The sequence below is a fragment of the Microtus oregoni genome, unplaced genomic scaffold (genome assembly GCF_018167655.1).
Source record: "Microtus oregoni isolate MIOR12 unplaced genomic scaffold, Mior012 000021F_ref0000039, whole genome shotgun sequence".
NCBI lineage: Eukaryota > Metazoa > Chordata > Mammalia > Rodentia > Cricetidae > Microtus > Microtus oregoni.
In genome coordinates this window covers 139,819-159,504 of record NW_024543080.1, presented here as the reverse complement: position 1 = coordinate 159,504, position 19,686 = coordinate 139,819, and the positions used below count along the sequence as shown (strand labels likewise).

General features: G+C 46.3%; 1 protein-coding gene across 1 annotated transcript in view; it reads right to left on the bottom strand.

The window, feature by feature from the left end:
- The window catches only part of LOC121460823 (heparanase-like), a 38,001-nt gene that overhangs the window by 3,484 nt on the left and 14,831 nt on the right, over positions 1–19,686 (bottom strand). Inside the window, exons 4-11 of the mRNA XM_041671460.1 lie at positions 14,136–14,309; positions 10,555–10,723; positions 9,056–9,103; positions 7,789–7,882; positions 7,194–7,300; positions 5,010–5,124; positions 3,770–3,888; positions 639–782 (exon numbers count right to left, since the gene is read on the bottom strand). Coding sequence (XP_041527394.1) covers positions 639–782; positions 3,770–3,888; positions 5,010–5,124; positions 7,194–7,300; positions 7,789–7,882; positions 9,056–9,103; positions 10,555–10,723; positions 14,136–14,309 — 970 coding nt within the window. The remainder of the gene's footprint in view (positions 1–638; positions 783–3,769; positions 3,889–5,009; positions 5,125–7,193; positions 7,301–7,788; positions 7,883–9,055; positions 9,104–10,554; positions 10,724–14,135; positions 14,310–19,686) is intronic.

Below are 19,686 nucleotides of genomic sequence, written 5' to 3'. Positions count from 1 at the left end.
ATCCCTCCCTTCAGGAAACCCCACAGAAGAGCAAGGGCAAAGAGGGTGAGAGCCAGAGAGGATGGAGACACCAAGGACAAGGCCTTCTAAAGCAACACAGCAAAGCTTAGGAGCCCCCCAGAGCCTGAAACGGCACACACGGGGCCTGCACAGGTCTAAATACACTGAATGGATCTTGATATGTGAAGATATTTGGGACTACAGATTTTCTTCTAAGAAAGCTACTAGTTTGTGTCCATATCTTTCTATGTTGGCCTCTTCCACACGTTACACTTGTACAAATGATTATCCATATATAGAATATATGAAATAAAGAGGGTTAGAATGTAAAAGTTGCACCTCTTTCTCGCCATTAAAAAAAAAAACCCTCTCGCTGGGCGGTTGTGTGCACACTTTTAATCCCCGCATCCAGGAGGCAGAGGCAGGAGGATATCTGCGAGTTCAAGGCCAGCCTGGTCTAGGAGAGCTAGTTCCAGGACCAGCTCCAAAGCTACAGAGAAACCCTGTGGGGGTGGGGTGGGGAACAAAACAAAACAAAACAAAATAAAAAAAAACAACCCAAAACCCCAAACCCTCTGTATTATGATAAAAGTAAGTAAACATACACAAAGTTTGCCATCCACAAGAAAGTGACTCACTTGGAAAGTAACCCCTCGGGTCCAGGCTTTAGGAGGTACTTGTCCACTGGCTTGTTAAACAGTTGGTACGGCAGCTTCACGTGCTTGGTGACATTATGGAGGTTCAAGGCATACAGAGTTAAATCTCCGTCCTGATATCTTGGGCTAAAAGCGAACAGGTTAATCTAGTTAGTTATTTGTCTGACTTATACATCGGAGAACTTGAACATTGACACAATCAGAGATTCTGAGTGCCCGTATTCATAACGGTGGTGGGACCTATCAGCATCCTTTCCCAGGAGGATGTTAGACCAATCTTGTGGTCCTGCTTTGAAAACAAGAAAAGGACTGTTTCTCACATCCCCACCTCCCGAGCCGGAACACTAAGAGCTTTGCCCCTTTGCCACCGTGAGCTCCAGAAGGCCATAGCCAGACCACATATTTTTATGTATAGGAAGGTTTAATGATAACAAGATCTACAGTGAATTCCAGTTATAAACTGTTTAAACAAGAGCTATTCCTGGTCTTATAAAAAGACTAAACTAAGCCTGGGCCGCTCTTCCGGAGGATCTAGGTTCATCCCTGTAACCCACAAGGCAGTTCACAACTGTTGTAACTCCAATGTCAGGAGAACCGATACCCTCTGCTGACCTCCAGGGTACCAGATACAAACATGGTACACAAACATATACAGGCAAACACCCATACATATTAAATAAAAATAATTTTTAAAAAAGACTGAAATGGGGCTGGGGAGATGCGTAAACTGGTAACATGCTCTCTCTATCTCCATAAATCCTGTGCGAAGCTGGGTAAAGTGGCTCGTGCTGGTCATTCTCGTGATGGCGTCATGGCAAGGAGAAACATGTGACTCTCTGGAGTGTGCGGGCCGGCTAGCCTAGCAAGCCTGGCAAAGTTCCAGGCCAATGAGAGACCCTGTCTCTAACAAAAGGTAGATGGCACGTGAGGAAGGACCCTGAGGTTACTGACTTCGTCATGCATACACTTGTATGTACGTGCACACACGTGAACACACAGTGCACCCTGTATGTGAACATGCGATATCACACAAAATGAAGACAGTTGAACAAAGGCCAAGTGTGGTGGTGTATCCCCTTACTCAGATCTGAATTCAAGGGCCAGCCTGGTTGGTCTACGTAGCAAACTCCAGGCCGGTCAAGACTACCTAGTAAGATCCTATTTCAAACAAAACAAACAAAAACTACATCTGTGGACTTTTTCAGAATTTCCCTACTTCATACCATGACCTTCACCATTCAGAGTCCCCAGTCCCCAGGAATGGAGGACGCTAGGTGGCCTTTGGGTTAGTATAACCCGGCTGCCATGACAGATTGGAACTCAGATAAGGAAAGCCCTGAGGGTTGGGGAACTCTTTCTACCTAAAGTCAGAGTACAGGACTAGAGACATCTACATAGCCTCTGGCTCTAGAAACTGTGGTCACAACTCAAAAAAAAAAAAAAAATTGGGGGGGTGCTGGAGAGATGGCTCAGTGGTTAAGAGCACTGACTGCTCTTCCAGAGGACCTGGGTTCATTTCCCAGCATCCACATGGCAGCTCACAACTGTCTGAAAATGCAGTTCCATGAGATCTGACACCTTCACACCAATGTACATAAAATAAAGTTAAGTAAATCATTAAAAAGAAAAAAATTAAAAAAAATTTGTTTGGTTTACTTCTGGGAAGGACACACGCGTGCCACATGTTAGAGGTCAGAGAACAGCTCATGGTTCTCGTCCACCACCTGTGGTGTCCAGCTCAGTCCCTGCATGTCCTCGACCTGCTGAGCTGTCTGCTGACTCTGAGTTAAAGATGTTAGGTTTATTTACTTGTGTGCATGTGCACACAGGGAGGACAGAGGACAATTTTCAGGGTCGGTTCTTTCCTTCCACCGCGTGGATCCCAGGAATGGAGATGGGGTTGTCAGACCTGACGGCGGGGGGTGGGGTGGGGGGGTGGGTGGGGTGGGGGGGTGGGTGGGGTGGGGGCTTTGCCACTGAGTCATCTCCCCAGCCCTTTCTCAACAGTTGTTGATATTGTTATTGTCGATACTTTTCCCTACCTTGGTAAATAAGGAGATCAACACAGCCACAGAATTGGATATTCATACTTATTCCCGATCACAGGTACGCATACTCCCTCAAGGGATCTGCTGCTCATCTAAACGTGGTGATATTTAACTTGTGTGCCACCCCTAACAAAATTCAGGATATGTTTTCACTATAGACTCTAACAATTAAAATCCTTGTGTACATCTTTGCTGGCTTGCAAACGTCTATGCTGAAACAATTGTTTTGTTTCTTTAATCTTTAATTTATTTTTGTTTTTCAAATTGGGGTTTCTCTTTGCCTTGGCTGCCTGGAACTTGCCTTATAGACCAGGCTGGCCTCCATCTCAAGGATCCACCTGCCTCTGCCTCCCAAGTGCTGAGATTAAAGGTGTGCACACCTCTGCCTGGCTTGATTTTTTTATTTATATGTTCCTATAAATATAAATATGTATATATATATACTGTGTGTCAAATGCCCTAAAACTAGGGTTATAGACAATTTTGAGACACTGTGTGGGTGCTGGAATTGAACCTGGGTCCTCAGCCAGTGCGCAGAACTGCTGAGCCATCTCTCCAGCCCCTATTTAAGCTACTGTGTGTGTGTGTTCACGTATATGTGTGCTCGTGTGTATGGTGGCTAGAGAAGACATTAGATGTTTTCCGCAGTTGCTCTCCACCTTTCCTTTCTTTTTTTCTTTTTTGAGAGAGGGTCTCTTGTTGGCTTGGAGCCCATGAATTCATATAGACTGGCCAATCAGCACACCCTGGAGTCCTTCTGTCTCTTCCTGGTGCCATGACTACAGACATACGTTGCCACATCCAGCGTTTTCTATGTGGGTGCTGGATATTGAACTCGGGTCCTCAGGCTTCCGCTTCCACAGAAGCACGTCCCTGGCTGAGCCACATCTACTCAGCCCTGCTAGAAGTCTTTGGAAGTTAGATTCTGGTATCGGGAAGACAAAAAAGAAAGGATAAGGAGAGGTGAGATCCATTACACAGCTAGAGGGCATCTGGGGTGTTGGATAGGAAGTTTCCCGCTTACTAATCTAGACTTGCTGGGGGAAGGCTGTGTTTTGTACTTACTGGTGGGTGTTTGTGCAATGGAGATACACTCGAAGTTTGCTTCTGGCTGGGCCCTTCACGTGCACCGTTAGCACCTGGGGACCTACCAGTTTCTTGAACAGAAGAGATAGCCAGTAATCCTGTCATTCGGAGGAGGGATGGAAAACAGATCTCTGGTTATTCTCTTTTTCATATTTTAACAAGTCGAGTAAATAGCTATCCAATAAGAGCATGACAATGGTCCCAGAGATGTCTATGAACACAATGAATGGGATACGTTCTGATCCGAATAAATCAACTCTCATAATATTTTCAATAACAAAATTGAAATATTGGCTAAATATATTTAAATCATTCCCTTAAAAATTATTCTTAGAGCCAGGTGGTGGCGGACCTTTAATCCCAGCACTAGACAGGCAGAGGCAGGGCGATCTCTGTGAGTTTAGGCAAGTCTGGTCTACAGAGTAAGTTCCAGGACAGGCTCCAAAGCTACACAAAGAAACCCTGTCTTGAAAAACCCAAACAAATAAAACAAAACAAAAAGGATTATTCTGAGAAGGGCTGGAGAGATGGCTCAGCAGTTAAGTGCACTGGACGCTCTTCCATAGGACTTGAGTTTGGATCCTTGAACCCACATGGCATCTCACAACTGCTTGTAACTCCAGTTTCCAGAGACGCCATCAGAAACCACTAGGTATGAAGGTGGTGCCCACGCATAAATGCAGGCAAAACACCCATGCATATAAAATAAAAATATAAAAGCATAAATGTACCATTAAAATATCCTTAGAATAATTGATCTTCAAATGTCATCTTATATGTTTACATATTTTCCATTTATAAAAGACAGGTTTGTGTAACTCAAGCTGGCTTCAAACTCAATTTCAGCTTTAACTTGCTTTGCAAAACAACCATTCAAATGTTTAATAAAATGTATAGCATACTCTTAGTAGACGATATTTTATTTTTATTTATTTTATTATCATTATCAATTTTTTTGCTTTTGTTTTTTGAGGCAGGGTTTCTCTGTACAACAGCTTTGGCTGTCCTGGAACTAACTATGTAGACCAGGCTGGCCTTAAACTCACAGAGCTCTCTGCCTGCCTCTGCCTCCCGAGTGCTGGAATTAAAGGCATGCACCACCACCACCCGGCTCACACATGGCTCTTTACTGTGGGGACTGACTATTCTTAGGAGGTTAGCACAGGGCCTAGAGCAGACCCCCATCTGTTTACAAGCACAGGAAGGTGGTGTCACTTACAGGCAAGGGCTCAATGTTCTCATCCACCAAGTGGTAGTTGCCTGCTCCGAAGAACACCTGCCTCATCACCACTTCTATGCCCATCTGGGCCGACACGCCCAGCTTATCCAGCCACCTGGGACAGAGTGACACACAGTGTCTTTAGACTGGAAAGCAATGTCATTCCACTCTAATCACACACAGATCTGTTCATGTGTGTGGGAGGAACCAACAGGAAGCTGCAAGGATAGCATTAATTACAAAGAAGTTGTTCAAATGAGTTGGTGAACAAGGGCGCACACGTACACCCTCCCATATGACAATATGCTCTATCGAGAATGACACAAACAAGCCAGGCGAGTTTCCTCCAGAGCGAGACGACTTCTATAGAGCAGAACGAAGCTCCCACCCCTGTAGACAATTCCTCTTCTCGTTCCCGTGTTCTTGCTCCTCTACCCCACAGTGCATGCACACACACACACACACACACACACACACATACACACATACACACACATACACACACACACACACACACACACACACACACACACAGCGAAGGCAGCTGTCAACAGAGGTCAAAATATGAGCCACACAGAACCACAACCAAACCGCTATGATCATCTCCCTGGCACGTTCAATGAATGTCAACTCTTCATTTTTTTCTCAATCCCTCGCGCCCTCACGAACATTGAAGGGTTTGTGCTTTATTCTTACTTTGTAACAAGGAAGATGGTGGGAACTAAAGAGTAAAAATGGAAGAGAAAAAAGGCCCAGGAAGGTTACAGGATGAAGAGCACGGGGGACAGCGAGGTGCTGAATAAGCAACCCCTGGTCTAAAGCAACCACGCTCGTGCGGTGGCCAATGAGGAGTCACAGTCAATGCTGGCGTTCACAGGTCACCCTCAAGGGTGATGTAAGTGCTTTAGGGCTAACCATCTGAGAGTCTGCAGTGCTGCTCTGTGCACACTGAGCATCCTCAGAGCCGGAACTCTGGGTGACATCTTCTCTCCCCTCCTCGACCTTTCTTTCCTCCTTCCTTTCCTTGCCTGCCCTGCCTCTTGCCCCTCAGGGATTCATTTGAACCCCTGATTCTCTGCTGTGGGTTTCTACATGCCAGGATTATAGGCAAGCCTCCACCCCTGGAAAAGAGTGAGCTTTCCTAGAGAGGGACCCTGTATGGTTTGGACCTGAAACGACCTCCCAAGGCTGTTGTGCTGGAGCCGGGCCTCAGCTGTGGTGCTTGTGTTAGGTACCACGGCCTAGTCGGAAGAAGCAGACCCTTCCAAGGGTATCGGGCCCTCCTGGCTCCTTCTCTTTTGCTTCTGATCACCCATGAGGTGAGCAGTTCCCTCCACCATGTGCTTCTGCCACAGACCCAAAGGCAATGGGACCCGGGGGCCAAACAAGTCACAGTAAACATTTTCTCCTCTTAAATCGTGTATCTTGGGGGTTTTCACAGCCACAGAAAGCTAATTAACAAGGATTCTTTGACTTCTTTGACCTATTTTTAGAGCATAACTTTCCTCCCTTCGTCCTCCTGGTTGTCACTGTCATCATCCCACTGTGGGTTAAACCCTGGGCTCTGAGCATTCTAGGCAAGTGCTCCATCCCTGAGCTATAGCCTTAGGCCTCATTTTACTTTTTGTGTTTTGAGACCTCAGTTGTGCAGTCTGGCCTTGAACTCACTCTGTAGCCCACCCAGTCAGATCTTAAACTTGCAATCCCCCTGCCCCAGCTTCCCAGAATTACAAATGTGTGTTATCATGTCTACCCAAACTTCCTGAAACAATCCGTGCATGCAACAGTTGATTAGAGACACAACTAAGGATGTCCAACAAGGTTTAGCAAACCATTTCAGACAAAAGCATATGAGCATCTTGCCTGCTTGTATGTCTGTACACAGGGGGCATGCCTGGAGTCTGTGGAGGCTGGAAGAAGGCACTGGATTTTCCGGGACTGGAGTTAGAGATGGTTGTGAGCCACTGCATGGGTGCTGGAATTCGCACCCCAGTTCTGTGGAGTGTAACCAGTGTTCTTAACCACTGAACCATCCCTCGAGCCTGGGAAATTCCTTTTTTGTAAGACCTGGCACAAAATTTTAGGGCTCTGTCCCACAAGTTGTGTTTGACGCGGGTTTCGGTTGACATTAGAGGATGGGAAAGAGCCGGAACCTGAGCCCAAAGCTGGGCAGCATTCACTCACAGAAAGCCAGCAGCAAAGGTGTCGGACAGCGAGGGTGCTCCACCACCGTAGGCAGAGCTCGTTTCTCCCAACCAGACCTTTTTGCCGGGTCGCATTTCCTTAGTCACCTGGGGAACAAGGAGAGTTCCACAGTCACTGCAAACAAGTCAACCCCCTCGGTGCTGAATGTGAACAGCACACAAGCTGCGCCTCTCCATACTGTTAGTTACAGGTGCATTTAGAATTGCTCGGGTCTTCACCAGTATCTCTTATGGGCCTAGTAGGCTATAGAAGGAATATAAACAAATATGGTCTGTAACAGTTCATTCTACTGAAAGGCCATTAGAGGCATTTTAATTTCTAATTACCGCAACTTAAAAAGATCCAACGCTAAGGAGGAAACCAGGGAATAAGATGCAGCGCTTACCCTTTGGAATTAATATATATATATATATATATATATACACATAAATACATTCATTTTATATATATATATACATACATACATAAATACATTCATTATATATATATATATATATATGTATATATCTCCACAGGCCTTGTTAGACTACAACCCAGAGACTGGTATGGGTGAAAAATTTAGAGAGACTATTACCTTTAGAATTTTTTGCACAGATAAAATAAACGTGTCCAGCACATCAGAGCTCAGAAAATCTTCTTTGGTGGCAATGCGTCCATTCAAGTAGTAGCTAAATTATTCAGAAAAAAAGTGTGCAGTTTACTTCCTGCTGTTAAGTCACCAGGTCTGACCCTTGTTCTTCTTCCTACCCTTTCTCACTGCTGCTGTTTTTACAAAGGCAGAAGTCCTTCCAGAGAGGAGCTAACGTGGGGAGGGGCCTTCTAGCCTAGTGACTCTGAGGCCCCAGTGTTACTTATTCTGTGGCCGGCATGGTTTACCTGCTTTTGTGGCTCATGGCTTAGTTGGCCATGTGTCTCCATGTTTGTAGTAACCGCCACAGTATTTAAAACATGACTCCTTTGTTCTGCTAACATTTAAAACCCTTGTGCATTGATGTTCAAGACGCTGCTCATTTATTATTTGAGCTTTGAAAAGTCAGTCTGCAGCCAGGCAAAAATAACTTCCTGAAAAACTGGCAGGAAGTGCGACGAGAATGGGCATTGGTACTGCCTGCCTTCAACTCCAGCATTCGGGAGGTGGAGACACGTGGGTCTCTGAGATTTCAAGGCCAGTCTGGTCTACAAGGAGAGGTCCAGGACAGTCAGGGTTACATAGACTTTGTCTCAAAAAAAGCAAAAAAAAAAAAAACAAACAAACATAAAAAGACAGGGTTTCCCTGTGTATCTCTGGCTGTTCTGGAACTCACTGTGTAGATCAGGCTGGCTTCAAACTCAGAGATATACCTGTCTCTGCCTCCTGAGGGCTGAGATTAAAGGTGAGTCTTACTTCCAAACCTCTAGAATTTTTTTAAAAATATTATTTTTAAAATATTTATTTATTTAGAAAAAGAGTCTCACTCTGTAGCCCAGGCTTTCCTGGGACTCATGATGTAGACAAGGCTGGCCACAAACTCACAGAGACCCACCGGCCTTGGTCTCCTGAAGGCCTAGACTAAAGATGTGCATCACCACACCCAACTGTTTTTAGTTTTTATGTGTAAACATATGCTTGCATGTGTTTATATGTACCATATGTGTGTAGTGCCCTTGGAGGCCAGAAGAAGTATTAGATCCCCTGGAAATGGAGTTACAGGCTGTTGTGAGCTGGGAACTGAACCCAGATCCTCTGCAAGACCAGCAAGTCCAGCCCAGTAGCTGCTCTCTGCCATGTAATATACCCCAGAGGCATGCAGGGTATTAAGAGCAGTCAGTAATGGGGACATCACGTCAGTGTGGGTACTTACTGATGCCACGTCACTGCGTCGATCGCTTCCCCGCCAGCCTTCAGGAAACTGGAAAGGAAGATCCACAGCAGGGTCAAACACCTCAAACAAGCAAATGCAAATTTCCAGAAGCGTTCCATCCCCCGGGAATGACTGAGTGTGTGAGTCTCAGGCGACACAGACGCCCTAGTCATAGCTCTGGGATTTTCAGCCCATGTTTCCTCTTTCTGTAAACAAGGTAACCACAAACTGTTTACTGATGTGGGGTACAGTGGATTCTCCACCGGGAAGAACAGTTTATCTCTAAGAAAAGTGGTTCTGCTTCCTTGCCAAGAGGGCACCTAAAGCAAAGAAGCCCCTGTCCCTCGCAGAGCTGAAGTCAGGGTCAAGTGGTTCTGCTTCCTTGCCAAGAGGGCACCTAAAGCAAAGAAGCCCCTGTCCCTCGCAGAGCTGAAGTCAGGGTCAAGTGGTTCTGCTTCCTTGCCAAGAGGGCACCTAAAGCAAAGAAGCCCCTGTCCCTCGCAGAGCTGAAGTCAGGGTCAAGGCCACTGAAAGCCAAGAAGCTAGTGCTGGAAGGAATCCACAGCCACAAAAGAAGAGCTGCACACCACCCACCGTCCACGACCCACGACCCTGCAGCTGCAGCGGCTACTCAAATACCTCGGCAAGAGCCTCCCCAGGAGAAAGGAGCCTGACCCCTTAGGCTAGCATCCAGCTCTCCCTGACCACTTCGTGGGAACTGAAGTCATCAACAAACTCCAGGTCATTGTTTACCTCAAGACCAACAAGAGTGAAGTCAAACCAGCTGAAAGGAATCTCTAGAACACCAATACCCCGGCCAGGCCTGATAGAAGGCACGCTGCTTAACTGCCCCCTCAAAAAAGCTTTGGGTGCTGTGGACAAAACTGGGATCATCTAATCTGAGTTCAGAGGGCTAATTTTTTTTTTTTTGGATTTTTCGAGACAGGGTTTCTCTGTAGCTTTGGAGCCTGTCCTGGAACTAGCTCTTGTAGACCAGGCTGGTCTCGAACTCACAGAGATCCGCCTGCCTCTGCCTCCTGAGTGCTGGGATTAAAGGCGTGCGCCACCACCGCCCGGCTAGAGGGCTAATTTTTAAGTACACATTTTTTTTTTCACCATTAGAAAAATAAGACACCAGGCAGTGGTGGCTCACACTTCTAAGCGCAGCACTCAGGAGATAAAGGAAGGCCAATCTCTGTGAGTTCAAGGTCAGCCTCGTGTACTGAGAGAGTTCCAGGACAGGCTCCAAAGCTACAGAGAGACACCCTGTTTCAAAAAACAAAAACAGAAACAGTAGAAGGCACTGGAGTGTGGTGCACACACCTTTAATCCCAGCACTCAGGATGCAGAGGCAGGAGGATCTCTGAGTTCTAAGTCAGCCTGATCTACAGAGTTCTGAGACAGCCAGGGCTACACAAAGAAACCCTGTCTTGGGGTGGGGGGTGGCAGGGGAGTGACAGGGAGGAAGAGAAAGTAGTTGCACACCTCCCAAGTCCTACCTTCTCAGCAGCTTAACCGTCTTCCCTCGAGGCTGACCAATGTCAGGACCATAGAGCTTTGCATTTTTGAAAGCTGACCTTCGCAGAAGCTTACGCAACTCAACAAAATCTTCTCCCAATTGCAGCCCATCGATGAAAACGTGAGCTTTCTTCCAGAAACTGTTGGGCTCTGGAAGACAGCAATGCTCACAGTCACCTAGACATTCTTATTAAACAGAGCACACGCAAGCACACAGCCACAAACAGTTTTCAAACTACAAGCCCAGAATCGAAAGTCAAGAAAAGGTCTGGAGAGATGGCTCAGCAGTTAAGAGCGCAGATTGCTCTTCCAGAGGACCTGGGTTCACTTCCTAGCACCCACAGGGTAGCTCATCTGATACCCATACATACATGCAGACAGAACACCAATGCACATAAGAAAAGAGTCAAGAAAGGTAGGACCTCCCCTTCCACCCCGTTAATAAAGAAGAGAGTTTAGAAACAAACATTTTAATTATGGCACAAGGAGGGAACAAACAAATTGAAGTTACTAATAGGTGTTAAACCAATAGGCATTTGGGAAACAGTTTATAGACATTATTTAGTAGCCCGATTTATTATTTACCTACAAAGAACAAAAGAAAACGAAGGGCTAGAGAGACAGCTCAATTGGTAAAATACCCACCTCACAAGCAGGAGGACCGAGAATAATTCCCTAGAATCCGTGTAAAAAAGCCAGACATGGTGGCCCCTTGTCAGCCATGGTGGCCCCTTGTCAGCCATGGTGGCCCCTTGTCAGCCATGGTGGCCCCTTGTCAGACCTGGTGGGTCACTTGTCAGACATGGTGGCCCCTTGTCAGATCTGGTGGGTCACTTGTCAGACATGGTGGCCCCTTGTCAGATCTGGTGGGTCACTTGTCAGATCTGGTGGGTCACTTGTCAGACATGGTGGGTCACTTGACAGACATGGTGGTCACTTGTCAGACATGGTGGCCCCTTGTCAGACCTGGTGGCCCCTTGTCAGACCTGGTGGCCCCTTGTCAGACCTGGTGGCCCACTTGTCAGACCTGGTGGCTACTTGTCAGACCTGGTGGCCCACTTGTCAGACACGTTGGCCCGCTTGTAAGCCCAGCACTGGAGAGGCAGAGATGGGACGATCTCTGTGGCCTCGTCTACAAGGTGAATTCCAGGCCAATGAGAGACCATGTCTCTCTAACACACAAATAGGAAGATGGCACCCAAGGAAGGACGCGCTAGGGTGTTCTCTGTCCTTTGCACGCTCATGCATATGAGCACCTGCACACAAGCACGTACACACGCACACGTGAGCACGCACATGCACGCACACACACCCACACCCACACACATATACTCGAGGCAAAGAAAGAAAACAAGAAAGAAAAGGAGTGGGCAGGGAGAAGAATTTCCCGTGCAGAGCAGAGCCTGTCCTACACAGCTGTGCTCATTAAATGTCTGCATCTTATTTCTGTACATCATATTTAGCTTTATTGCTTGATGCACAGAAAATTCTTATATATTTTGAACAAACCTGACTAATCATTAGCATATTAGTCAGAACTTATAAATTCCTTGAGACTGGAGAGATGGCTCAGTAGTTAAGAGCACCGACTACTCTTCCACATGACCTGGACCCACCTGGTGGCTCACAACTGCCTATAATCTATTGTGGCAGCTTCTAGACAGCCTGAGCATACAGTGGAGGCCAGAGTGGGGTTTGGAGTGTATTCGCTATTTTTGTTGCAATAACTGAAAGTAACTCACGGAAGAAATAATTTCTTTTGTTTTTATGGTTCCAGAGGTGAGGCACGGCAGTCGGTGGCCAGCACAGGCAGCCGAGAGGTCACATCTTAGCCACACACAGAGAGTGGGGGGAGAGAGAGAGTGGGGTGCTTCCTCTAGCAAGACTGCACTTCCTCCACAAGCGGTTCTTCCTATAGGGGACCAAGTTGCACACACACAGCAGCCAATGGGGGCAGTTCTCATTCAAACCACCACACGGAGATTACCTGACAGACTAAGAAAGGAAGAGAAGGAGAGAAGCAAACCATCACACTCACAGTTTCGCTGAGTTCCATTTGCTAAGCACAGTAAGTTCAAAAGTCTGCAAAGCCCAAGGGAGTCTAGGAGCTGGGGAGTCCGACGGCCCCAGTTGTTTTTCTTACCTCAGAAATGACATAAGGGTGTGCTCGCAGAATGGCTCAGCGTACAAGCATTTATACACGGTGGAAGGAGAGAACCAACTCCACAGAATTGTCCTCTGAGCTATACCAGTGTGTGCTGTGGCCCATGACCTTCCCTGTCACACACTTAACAATCTAAAAACGTGAAGGGGCAGTGTTGAGGACAGGGTTTCTCTGAGTAGCCCAGGCTGGCCTCGATCTCACAGAGATCCATCTGCCTCTGCCTCTGCCTCCTCAGTGCTGGATCAAAGGTGTGAGCCATCACTGCCTGGCTCAAGACACATTTTTTTTTAAAAAAAAGAAAAAGAAAACTTAATGACCAACATAAAGGTGGGGTGAGAGCTCCAGGAGCACGGTGCTGGCTGTGGGAAGCAAGAGGGCCTGAGTTCAAATCTTCGACATCCACACGAAATGGTTGGTGTGGGAGCGAGCCTATAATCCCACTGCTGCAGGGCAGAGCTCGGAATCTTAGGGCTCAGAGGCTGTCCAATTTAGTTACTAATCACCGAATTCTAAATTCAGTAAGAGACCTTGCCGCAGACAAGGTGGAGACCGACAGAGGACCCACCTGACCCGACATGCATGGTGCGCAAATGGCGCATGTGTACACACACACATGCACGTGCATTCACACGCACACACACATGCACTTACACACACATGCACACACACATGCACACACACGTACACACACATGCACGTGCATACACATGCACACACACATGCACACACATGCACGTGCATACACACATGCACTTGCACACACACGCACACACACACATGCACGTGCATGCACACACATGCACGTGCATACACACACATGCACTTGCACACACACGCACACACACATGCACGTGCATACACACGCATACACACATGCACTTGCACACACACGCACACACACATGCACGTGCATACACACACACATGCACGTGCATACACACACATGCACTTGCACACACATGCACACACACATGCACTTGCACACACACGCACACACACATGCACGTGCATACACACACATACACACATGCACTTGCACACACACGCACACACACATGCACTTGCACACACACATGCACGTGCATACACACATACACACATGCACTTGCACACACACGCACACACACATGCACTTGCACACACACCCACACACACATGCATGTGCATACACACACACACACACACACACACTTCACGCACACTCACACACACTCAACACACCCATAAACTGGAATTATCCAGAGGCTCTCTCTGCTGGTGCGGTTCCTTCCATTGCTGAGCCACGTGCATGAATGTGTCTAGGGAGAAGTCTGTTTACTAACATGGGAAAGAATATCAGAACAGGACAAATAACAGCAAGAGAATTCCTTCGTGAATGAAACGGTCCCAGGTACGTACCGTTGCCCAGTTCCCAGGAGATGTTGTAACCCTTGGAAGCACAGTAGTCCAGGAGCAGCTGAGCATTGGAGCTGTTCCACCGCAGGTCTGGAGTTCTTAGTAAAGCATTGAGACCAAAGATCAGGTCTAACCCCGAGCACTTTGCAAAACTGTACAGCATGTCCACTGTGCTCCCTGGGAGACAAACGGTGGGGTTTAGCTGTGTTGGCGCCGCGATGAAGACTACCTCCCGACCCATCTTCATGAGTTTTCATTCCTAAAAGATGGCTGTCATTATGCGTAAACAATGACACAGGTGAACACACAAATCAAGAGAGAAAAGCCTGTGCTGGGGTCTAGCCCAGCCGGTAGAGCAGCTGACTACCATGGAGGGGACCCGGGTTCTTCTATTCAGGAATCAAACTTATTATACAGCCAAAGATGACCTTGAACTTCAATCCTTTGGTCTCCATCTCCTAAGTGTTGGGATTGCAACTTTTTACTTGTGTTCTGAGAGTGTCAGCAATATAATTTTAAGATTTTAAACTTTTTATTTTATGTGTCTAAGCAACCACCTATACGTGCCTGCATGTATGTCTGTGTACCACCACACACATGCAGTCTTCAGAGGCCAGAAAAGGATGTCGAGTTTCCTGGAACTGGAGTTACAGGTGTTTGTGAGCTGCCATGTGGGCGCTGGGAATTGAACCCAGGTCTTCTGGAAGAGCAGTCAGTGCTCTTAACCACTGAGCCATCTCTCCAGCCTCAGCAATACAATTTAAGTGTATTCTCTGAATTGAGTATTATAGGTGTTTTTCATATGAATTCTCCAATCGTTATTCAGTAGAAATTCCCTCAGGAACTCTTCTAGTTTGGAAACAAACAAACACCTCACTATCCGGTCAGTGTCAAAACTTCCTCCTTAAAAGCAGCTTTGCTCGGTTCGGCTGCGACGTCTTTGGCTCAAATGACCTTCATAATCACTACGGCGAAGCCTCACGTCCAACACTGCTGACGAAGGGTGCTGAGGGGCACAACTCCAGTGAGCGTTAGGTGTGGCATTTGCGGTGTCACTTTTACAGCACTGTGGCCAATCAGCAAGGGGTGACACACACTGGGACTTGAGACACTCTGGAATGTAGCCACTAGCACTCCACTAGGTCTTACAGCCTCAGCTTGGGATCACAGAGCGCACACCAACTTCCACACTCGCTTTCCTATGAGGTCCAAACGGCACCAAACAGTTAGTGTTGCCTAACTGCACACTGGGTTTGTGGTGGCTGTTCCCCCACAGTTCTTAGTATTACACGTAGACCAAAGAGCAAATGCAGCCCTAAGCACTTAGCAAAAGCGTAGAGCTGACTCTAGAGCCTGCTGCAAACCGTAGCTCAGCTGCCGCAGTTACACCCATGACCGCCTGCCTGTTGCAAAAGTGTGACATAGAAAGTTCTCTGGATCAGAAATCTGCCAACCGAATCAGATAGGTTCCACCTCTCTCACTCACAAACAAGAATGGCAGTGCTGTGGAACAGGCAACAGGTATTGCTCTCGTTGTTAACAAAAAACTGATTGACCAATGGTGAGGCAGGATTTCCAGGACAGAGAGAATGCTGGGGAGAAGGGCAGAGACAAACAGACAGAAAGGAAGCAGGACATGAAAAAGAGGTAAAAGCTGAGTCTCGGGGCAGCACAAAGATGAATAGAAATGGGCTAATTTAAGTTGTAAGAGCTGGTTAGTAATAAGCCTGAACTATCAGGCTTATATATAATTATATTTATAATAATTATATAATTATTACTTATAATTAATAAGTCACTAGTGGTTATTTGGGAGCACCTGCCAAGACACAGGGAGACTCCACCTATATAGGAACAACAGGTCTACCCTCCAGGGTGTGGATCTACAGTCCCCAAATGAGGACCAGACACATTTACAACAAAGACCAAGGCTGAGAGCCAGGCTTAGTGGCAGAAGCCTGTGATCCCAGTACCTGGAAGTCTAAGGCAGAAGAAGAATCAAGAGTTTGAGTGTAGCCTGGGCTACAAAATGAAACACTATCTCAAAGAACAACAACAGAACGAACATGAAAACTTTTTGAAACTAAGCAACCAACCACTCACCCTTTACAGGTGTAAGGCACCGTCCCTGTCTTTCCCTCATCATTCCCAAGAGTCTCACATGCTTGCTGGGCAGAGTATCTTCCACTCATGTCTCTCTCTGCCTCTGCTTCTGTATTCTTCCATATGGACTGGGAGCTTATGTATGCTATACATCCCTTAATAACACAGCAAAAAGTAATAGCTCCTAGCACAAAGGTAATATATTTCTGAGTTCAAATACAGGCTTAAAAATCAATATAAGGGGGCCAGAGATACAGGCACAGCAGGTAAAGGAATTTGCCACCAAGCTGATGACCTGAGTTTGATTCCCCAGGATCCATAAGGCAGAAGGAGAGAACCAACCTCTGTACGTTGTCCTCTGACAGCCACAATTTGATATTCTCTCTCTCTCTCTCTCTCTCTCTCTCTCTCTCTCTCTCTCTCTCTCTCTCTCTCGTAGAGAGATCTTTGGGATGACCATAAAGGCAGACGACACATTAAAGAAACAGGACGGGGCAGCCGCACGCCTTTAATCCCAGCACTCGGGAGGCAGAGGTAGGCGGATCTCTGTGAGTTCGAGACCAGCCTGGTCTACAGAGCTAGTTCCAGGACAGGCTCCAAAGCCACAGAGAAACCCTGTCTCGAAAAACCAAAAAAAAAAAAAAAAAAAAAAAAAAAAAAAAAAAAAAAAAAAAACAGGACGGGATCTTTCCCTTTAGTTTACAATATAAATGGACATAAAGCATAAAGGCACTCAGCATGGGGCTGCATGCTGAGGGGATGGGAAGGAAGGAAAGTGGACTGCTGGCTCTTTAAACCGAATCAGTAGAAAAGGGAGACTGTCCTCCTGTAGTTTGTCCTGAACCGGATCTGCAACTTCTGCCTAAACAGGTTTACAATTCAAATGCTTTTGTCTTTTACTTAAGACAGTAATTCTCAACCTGTGTGGGTCATGACCCACTTGGGAGTTTAGCAATCTTTTCACAGGGGTAGCGCAAGACCATTGGAAAACACAGATATTTACATTACAATTCATAACAGTAGCAAAATTACAGTTATGAAATAGCAATGAAAATAATTTCATGGATGGGGGTCACCACAACATGAGGAACTGTATTAAAGGGTAGGAGCACTAGGAAGGTTGGGAACCACTGACTTAAGCAGATTCAAGAAGACCTGTGTCAGGAAAGCTACCTGTATTTTCTTTTCTGTTTGTATGCGTGCACGTGTGTGTGCAACTCTGTATGTGTGTGCACTTTATTATCGCCAACATAGTGACCGACTATGCTATACCAGTTGCATGATGGGAAGAGGAGGCCATCTCTGCAGAGACAGCAAAGATACTGCAAACCTACAACCTTGGTAACATAGGATGCGTCCTAGCTGATCTGTTTAAGAAACTAAAGATGGGGCTGGAGAGATGGCTCAGTGGTTAAGAGCATTGCCTGCTCTTCCAGAGGTCCTGAGTTCAATTCCCGGCAACCACATGGTGGCTCACAACCATCTGTAATGAGGTCTGGTGCCCTCTTCTGGCCAGCAGACATACACAGAGACAGGATATTGTATGCATAATAAATAAATAAATAAATTTTTTTTTAAAAAAAAAAGAAACTAAAGATGCTTAATATGACCCCTCAAAATGGAAATCCACTCATTACCTGGCACACGTGGTCTCCTCACACACCCATATCATGATTTCTTACAAATAAGACCATACCATTGTGGCATTCTAGTTCTTTCTGCCATTCCTGTAGTGGAGTCGAGATGGCCAAATTTAACTCAACAACAAATCAAGCTTAGCGACATGTCTGAGAAGTTTCCACTCCATTTAAGAAGGCCAGGGTCGGGGCTGGAAAGGCGGCTTAACAGTTAAGAGCACTGGCTGTTCTTCCAAAGAACCCAGGCTCTAGTACAGCTACAAGGCAACTCTCACCTGTTACTCAAGTTCTGGGAGTCAGATGCCCTCTTCTGGCCTCTGCAGGCACTACATGCTTGTGGTACACAGACACACAGGCAAGCAAGAATAACTAAAGAATGCCAGAGTTTAGGGAACTGTATTACTTGTTAGCACATTATCCATTTTTGCTTTGTAGTTTTTTTTTTCATTTTGTTTTTTGTGGGGTTTTTTGTTTTACGAGTTAGGATTTTTCTGTGTAGCCCTGACTGTACTGCAGAACAGGCTGACCTCAAACTCAGTGATCCACTTGCCTCTACCTCACAAATTCTGGGAGCAAAAGTGTGTGCCACCACACCCGGCTCATTTTTGGTTTCTTATATAGCACATTTTCCTTTACTTTATATATAAAAATATATAAAACTAAACATTGATCTGACATACTGAAATTCAGGTGGTATATAGCAAACCTTACAAAGACAGGTAAATTAGTTTCTGTACTAAATAAACATGACTAAGAGATACTGTGAGTTTGGCTTCAGATGCAATAAACACAAAGTCATAATGAAGTTCATCATACAAACTTTGATTTCTCAATACTACTAAAAGTCATATTTATACTATACCATACTGTATTTAGTATACAGTAGCATATGTCTGACATGTACATACCTTAATTTAAAAGTTTTGGGGGCTAAAGAGATGGCTCAGCAGTTAAGAGCACTGGCTGTTCTTCCAAAGGACCCGGGTTTGATTCCCAGCACCCACATGGCAGCTCACAACTGTAATTCCAGTTCCGGGGGATCTGACACCTTCTCACTGACATATGTGCAGGCAAAATACCAGTGCACATAAAAGTAAATACGTCTTTTTAAACAAGAAGAACTTGCTGCTTTAAAATGATAATTATCTGGCCTCAGGCTGCAACATTTTGGCTGGTGGCAGAGGGTCTTGTCTTGATTTGGGGTGGCTGTTAGCTGATGGGGTTTGTGATCGCTGAAGTTGAGATGTTTACGGCCATTTCTTAAGAGGACAAAGAAGTTTGTCTCATCAAGTGATGACTTCTCTGTGCCGTGCGGTGTGGTTTGATGGCTCGCACCTGGAGAGGAGGCTTCTGCAAAGCGAGTCCCGCACTCAGACCCTGCCAATGTCTTGTCAGCTGTTTGTGCTGTAGCTGAGTTTGGCCCTGTCCTTTCCCTTTCCACTGCCTCTTCCCCAGGAGCTGACCCATCTCACGGGATCTCATCTTTGCTCATCCCTAAGGCATAGAGCAAATGAAACCAAGTCACTTTTCTCACTAGTTTAATACCATCTGCAGTTACTTCCTCCCAAGTGTTCCCTGCGGATCGGAAGGACCTCCTTCCAAACTCTGACGTCCTCCCATCAGTCATGAACGCCACTAACGGTACCCAGCGGTGCTGTGGTAGCAGGCATGAAGACTGCCTTAGCCTGCTTGTACATGGCCAGGAGAGCTCTGGGTGTCCTGGTGTGCGGTGAGTTTTTGAAAGGACTCCCCCGCCCCCATCAATAGTTCTCAGTGGTGGTCCTGAATATCAGTCGAGCACATTATAGACAGAT